The sequence below is a fragment of the Cyprinodon variegatus genome, unplaced genomic scaffold, assembly GCF_000732505.1.
Source record: "Cyprinodon variegatus isolate N-32 unplaced genomic scaffold, C_variegatus-1.0 Scaffold190, whole genome shotgun sequence".
NCBI lineage: Eukaryota > Metazoa > Chordata > Actinopteri > Cyprinodontiformes > Cyprinodontidae > Cyprinodon > Cyprinodon variegatus.
In genome coordinates, this window is record NW_015150643.1 from 460,780 (window position 1) to 467,931 (window position 7,152).

General features: G+C 38.7%; 1 protein-coding gene across 2 annotated transcripts in view; it reads left to right on the forward strand.

The window, feature by feature from the left end:
• The window catches only part of mcoln1 (mucolipin 1), a 21,190-nt gene that overhangs the window by 7,050 nt on the left and 6,988 nt on the right, over positions 1-7,152 (forward strand). For both annotated transcript variants that reach the window (XM_015379395.1, XM_015379396.1), the window contains exons 4-6: positions 531-687; positions 1,246-1,327; positions 6,204-6,300. In XM_015379395.1, coding sequence (XP_015234881.1) covers positions 531-687; positions 1,246-1,327; positions 6,204-6,300 — 336 coding nt within the window. The remainder of the gene's footprint in view (positions 1-530; positions 688-1,245; positions 1,328-6,203; positions 6,301-7,152) is intronic.

The window sequence follows — 7,152 nt, forward strand, 5'->3', positions numbered from 1 at the left end:
GTATCGGGTATGCAGGCTAACAAACACACCAATGACTCCTCATCCGTAAGGGGCGGACCTGTTCTTCCAGTTCAGTTTGCATGTTTTCTAAGCCATAACAAAGCCTTGCTGGGCTACTCTATAAAGCTTGGAACTCAGCACTAATCCAGACATTTTGAATTGAAAAAGCTAAAGTAAAGCAAAACATCTTCAAACTTGGAAACCCAAGTCCAGTGGTTTGTTTTTTAACTTTTTCTCTTTTTTGGGGGTAACCACTGTCTGAATCCATTCAGCTTCCTATTAAATCCGACCATCTTTGCTGTCCTTGCAGAACAAAAACCTCCCATCAGTGCTTGTTTTCTGTTTTGCATATTAACCTAAAAGTATAAATTTGCACTTGTGCTCTGAGATGTATGAATCTATCTCTCCCGTTTCTGCTGTGGGGGTAGAAATCCTTTAGCAAGGCATTGCAAGCCATTTTAAAAACTGAATCACCGGTTGGGCTTAGGAACCTGTCGTTTGATTCTTCCGTTTCTGTTCTTTCCTTGAAGTACTTGGCTCTGCCTGAGATCGCACTGGGCCGCTACGCGTATGTGACGGGCGTAGGCGTGAATGGAAGCGCTCTCTCCCTCTGCCAGCGGTACTATAAGAAGGGAACCATCGACCCCGTCAACGACACGTTTGACATCGACCCCCATGTTGTTACAGGTGAGAGACTTTTTTTTTCTTCTGTAGACATTTAAAAATTTATTTTTGTTCCTTTTTCTATTTCTATGTGACATTTTTAATATCTTTAAGTGAATAAATATTGTTAATAATGATCATTTTTATTGTTTATTTTAATTGCTATATAGGATCTCAGACCCCATATGACCCCCTTTGAAAACCAGAGCTCTAAAACTGCCCCACTTATAAAACACTTATGCAGTGTCAGTGGAAACACATGAAAGCGTTGGTTTTTTCCATATATTTACTGAAACGAAGCAGATATCTCTTTGGGAAGGATGTTATTTGCCCACATCTGCTGACTCTACTGGTTTTAGAAAACCAACGATAAGTTTAGCGATGAAAATAGCAAAGCAAATGGAAATAAAATACCAGCTCCAGATGGGCGGGCTCTGAGCTTAAATGCTTTAAGGGAAGTGTAGAAGTTTCACATTGGTTTCATGTGATGTGGAAAAAAAATATATTATTTAAATGGCTTTCAAGCAAAACTTCCTCATGTGGCTGTTTTCAGTTCCTTCATGGATGTTTTTATATTTTCAGACTGCATCGGGCTCGATCCGACGACGGACGATTCGGCTGTAAGAAACGGCAACTACAAGAATTTCACTCTCCAGTTTTACAAGTTAGACATAGTTTTTTTTCTTCTTCTATGTAACAACCCCAACATGTTATTGTTACAGTGCTGTGAAAAGTCCCCCCCCCCTTCATTCACGAAGGGGGTGAAAAAAAACATCAATCCCTTTTGCTCCTGAGTGACAATCATGGATAAATTTTGATCTTTGAGGAATATATTTGATTAATTGTTTATCTTAAAGCAGAGATAAGTCCAGAGCTTTTTTCCTGACCTGAAATTGATGGTGTGCCAAAGTTAATCTTCCTCCTATTAAACCTGAGCTCTGATGCTCAGACTTTTTTCTTCCAAAGATCAGAAATCTATGAAGTTATAAACTACTATCTGCACAAATTGAATATTTTATGCGTACATTCAATACCGTGAGTTCATGTTCCTTCTTTTGTTTTTATGCTCCTTTAGATTCTCTCCTTCTCACATGTGAACCTGTTTCTGTGAACTCAGCTTCACTTTTGTCACTGTGAGGATAGAACCAACCAGTGAAACTAAACTGCTTGTGGTCGTCTACTTTACTTTATAGAGAATCCACCTGTTTAGAAAGCCCCATTTCTTCCTGTTTGTGGGGAGTGTCACTACCTGACCTGTCCTGGAAGCCCGATTCCAGTGTTGGGAAAGTTCTCTTTCTACGTGAACTAGTTCAAAGTTCAGTTCACACATTTTAAAATGAACTAGTTCAGTTCATAGTTCATAATTCAAAATTTTGAACTAAGTTCACAGTTCCAAAAAACGAACTAGTTCATAGTTCTTTTTTTTTTTTTTCATGTATTGCTCAATTACACCATAGCCTACTGTAGAACCACAGACAGCAATTATTTTATCAGTTGTAACTCTGAAACTGTGTGTCAGATTTCATCTTCATATCCAGTTTTGAATCCTTATCCAACCAGGGTTAACATTAGCATTGAGGGGACAGCATTTCCCCATTGTTGCTTTAATGCTTTGTTGCTGTCCATTCACTTCACACTAGTAGCAGCTGCAGCTTTCACCCCTACAGTATATTCTCAAAAACATCAGGAAAAATGTGCTGCTTGAATGGTCTTTTTTATGAGGAATTATTAAAAGAAAAATAGGAAAGTAGTCTTTGAGGTGCAAAAGTTTTTTTTATTTTAATATTTTCCATTTGAAATTCCATTTCAGTACATACTAAAAAGGAATCCTGGAAAATTATACCAGGCAGATTTAAGTTCGGATTTTTTTACTGAAAGCCGGCGGGCAAAGTTTGCAGAGAAATGTAAGATTGTTGCCATCATCCTCACTGACCACCTGGTCATAAACCTGTTTTAAGTGATCATACTGCTGTTTTGTCGCCTCCACGGTCGCCTCCATGCTGCTATGGCTTCCACGCTGCATTTTGTTTTGATGACGCACGCGGCTGTAGGCCACGACGCTGGTAGCTGGTGTTGCCAGATTGGGTGTTTTCCCCGCTACATATTAAGGCTTGTTTACGGTGTGATTTAGCCGGGGTTTCGCCTGGAGGGCTCTATAGAAATCTGGCAACCTATTGAACGGAGTTGAACTGAGAGAGCGTGCCGTTCACAGACACCAGAATGAACGAGTTCACAATAACGTCCATCAGGCAGTAATGCAGTACGTTCAGTTCACGTTCGCCCAGAATATGAACGAGTTCATGAACTTTCGTTCAATGAACGCGTTCAGGCACAACACTGCCCGATTCATACCATCTGCTCATTTGCGCATCCGCAAACCAGATATATATCCGCCGCCTGGATTAATATCTGTGTCACTATTAAAGAAGTTATGTTTAATTTTATATTCAGATTAAATTAAAACCATTAAAACACATCTATAAATCTAGATCATTCATGAGCAGCTTGAAGCAGCCACACCAAAAATACAGGTTTTGTCATTACAACTATAGATGATGAAAAATAAGCTCTCAATGCCGGGATAACAATGATGTGTCCTGTAATAAAGTTATAGTGAAACCTAACAGGAATATATTTTCACAATTCTGTTTTCTATTCATAGATACAGCTGTGCTTTTTGTTTTCAATAAGCTGTTATTGTTTTAATAGGATGTAAAGGTAAAGATTATATGATCCTAGTTATCGCTGTTACAAAAAATCCACAACAAAAAGAAAATATTTGGACAGAAACTGAACATATGCTGGATACTGATGGGGATTTTTAAAATATTTATTTGCTCCTGTAAATTTAATAATAATATAGCGCATACTCTCCTCGAGCTCCCAAGAATTCGGAGCTAGAGGAGAGCAGCAGGACGGGAGGAACCGTGGAGGATGTAGGCTTTGCTTTGCGCAGGTGGTCTGGAGCGCAGCTTTACGGTGACAGAGGATGATGGATTTAAGGGTAACACAGTGTAGCTGTGTCCGTTGCAATCTGCTCCTCATCTACACGCTAACAGCTGTTTCTGTGCGCAGCAAGCGCCCACACTCTATCTGCTATAATAACAGTTTATATGCAACATTTGCCCCCCAAATTCATAAAATCAGGGAGATTTTCGGGGACAGGTGGTCGAAAACGAAATATGTCACTGGAAATCAGGGACGTCTGGTAACTCTAGTCAAGATGCCTTGCTAACGTTACTAGCCGCAAGCAAGAAGAAAACTACTGTCTAAAGTGTTGGGATGATTTCCTGAAAAGTAGGCAGTTTACTTTCTCTGGTTGGTTCCTGCCTCAAGGTGTCAAAAGTTGACCTGAGTTTACAGAACAAGGTTCAGAGAGTAGGAGAGAATCTATAGGAGCATAAAAAGCAAAAGAAGGAGCATGAATTCATGCTGGAGACATTGGGTCATACTAAATGTACTAACTATATAAACGTACTATACGTTTTAGATTTATACTATTATACCAAGCGGAATTGGTGGTTCTTAAAGATGCAGGGAGGTGAACAGAAATAACAGAAACCTGTTTTGTTTCATGGTTTTGAATCTGCAGGCGTGAAATATTCCAAATGCACATGGGCAGTGGTTTATAAGCATGTCCTTGAAATAAAACTGATTGTAGGATCATTTTTACGCCTGTGCTCTTTTAGCAGGATTCTGATTTCATAGAAGTCATAGTTCTGTCCATAATAGCCAGGTTTTCAGGCCCTTAAAGCAGCTGAGTGGTGTGTACATCACCCCCCCCCCCCTCTGCCAGGTTTCACTGTCCTGGATTGCTGTGGCAGATTTTCCCAAAATGTAAACCTCATCAAATATTTTCTAAACATGCCATCCTTATTGGCAGGAAGAGGTTTGTTTTCATACTCTTTAATGGCTGTGGTTTCTGCCCAGGCCCTTTCCTACTGTTAGTCCTTCCATGCTTTAGATGTTGTTAACATGAATCATTTTAAAGCATATCAAACAATTTAAAGATGGTACCAGAAGAAGCCCTGGTGTCTTTTGATGTTACTTCTCTTTTCACATGAATACCTATACAGGGATTAAAGTATTCTGGCCCCGGCCCCGATTTTTGGCTCGTAGTGATTGCCCGTTAAAAAAACTCACTAGAAAATAAATTGACAGTGAATAAATTTAAAAATGTTAGAAATCCCTCTTGCGTTTCTCAGCCAATGGAAGCAAAGGATTGCTCTGATACTAACAGTTTTAGCCAATCAGAAGAAGAGGGCGGGTCTTAGGAAAGCGTGTGCCTCCACCTCTCGTTTCTTGCTCAAGTCGCCAGATAGATTGCTAAAGTTCTACACAGAGTCACCATGCACCGTTTACGGCTCCATTCAATGGAGAGACGTGTAAAGAGTCAAGAAATAAATAAATTAAACTTTATGTTTGGAGAGAAGGACGATGGAGAGAACGGAATAGTATGGAGTGGGAACAATGCAGTTCATGAACCCCTGGGAAAATGTCAGGACCATAGATAAAGGTCTCAAAAGTAAATGGCGCTGGGCATCTTGCCATCTTCTGGCTGTGTTTGGTATTGGATTTTCAAAAGTCAAATTTAGTCTTCAATCATTCATGCAATCTCTGATCCCATGCCCCCACACCTGCCATACCTTGAAAATACACACACACACAACAGCATATAGGCTTTTTTTTTTGCTTTTTTACTTTAATCCCTGCCTAGCAGCAATTGAGTTTGTCCCTTCCCCTTATCATCGCAGCCCCCACCCCTGTACAGGGAGGGAGACCTCGCCTATTCAGCCAGGCCAACAATTCCCATAGACAGGTATGGGGCATTGCAGGCTAACAAAAGAAGCCAAACCCCCATTCCAAAGGGATGGATTTATTCATCAGTTTCAATTTGCATGTTTTCAAAACAAAAACAAGGCGTAGTTGGGCTACTGTATAAAACCTCCAACTCAACACTATTTCTGACATTTTAATTTAAAAATCTTCCTGGATGGGAAGCAAAACGTCTTTAGACTTGAAACAAACACCAGTAGATTGTTTTTTTTTTTTTTACTTTTTATTTAGATGTTATTCCTGGTTCTTTTTTAACCTCCTTGATGAGTCCTTAATGCCATTCCTGTAGAATCTATGATAGGCTGACCAGTCCTGGGAAAGTTCCCTCCTGTTCTGCATTTTTTCTATTTGTAGATGACGGTCCTCACTGTGATTCTCTGCAGTCCCTTATCATTGGTAATGGCTTTATAAACCTTTCAAGACCCATCTGTTTTTGAATTTCTCTAGCTAAGACCAAATCCTTTAACCTACTTCATGTTGTCGGGCAGGTTCTGTTTTTGTTCCTTCTAGAGTCTTTGAGTAGGGTGGAAATCAGGCTCATGTGTGGCTAAAAAAGTTTGTATAAAAAAAATCAGATATTTTTTTTTCCCTTAACAAGTAAGATTCTCCTTTTTACAGAAGTCTTTACATAAATGAAATGAGAATGTGTTATAGACAAAGGGAATCTATCTTACTTCTTCCTGCTGCTCTTGTTCCCTCTACAGGCTGATCAACGTCACAGTTGACTTCCAGCTGAAGGCCATCAACATTCAGACAATAATCAACAATGAAATCCCAGACTGCTACACCTTTGCCATCACGGTGAGCTTTTAAAAAAAATAAAAGTCCTTTCACCTGAAACCTGACGTCCTTCTGTGAACTGATTAGAAACATAAGATGTTCTGTCTTTGTGTCGGTTTTTTATAATTATTATATAAAGTTTTACCAAAAGCAGCTGAAGTGGAAAATAGAGTGTTTAAAGGTGAAACATTTCTCAGCAGTTAGAGGATGCAGGGTGACTGGTTTAGCAACATCAGTTCTGATGCATGACACGGGTCACAGTTTTGTAGATGCAACATTAAACACAGATTTCTGTTGTGCAGCAGCTTTGGGACTCTGCAGTGAAACAGTTTTATATTCATTCTGCTGTATGGAGGGAATGTTGTCCCATTATTGTTGCAATAAAAGAAAAATTAACTTGAGATTAAAAAAGAAAATTCACTCCAGAAATAAAATCAAAAAGATATCCTAATACAAAAGAGGTTTTAAAGTAACTGTGATGTTGATGTTGTCTCAGATTTTTATTTTCACAGATTATTTTAAAATGTTCTAATTTAGAAAAGAAATATTGTTTTTCTTTAATTCTTTTTGTGATTGAGTTTTGTTTTATTTTCTTCACAAATTCCTTTTTATAGATCACCTCCTCACTTTCATAAGACGGAGTATTAGGGCCATGCTAGAGATTTATTTATTTTTTATTATTTTGAGATTAAAGTCATAATATTACGAGAATAAAGTTGTAACATTATGAGAATAAAGTCGTAGCATTACGAGATTAAAGTCGTAGCATTACTAGAATAAAGTCGTAACATTATGAGAATAAAGTCGTAGCATTACGAGATTAAAGTCGTAGCATTACTAGAATAAAGTCGTAACATTATGAGAATAAAGTCG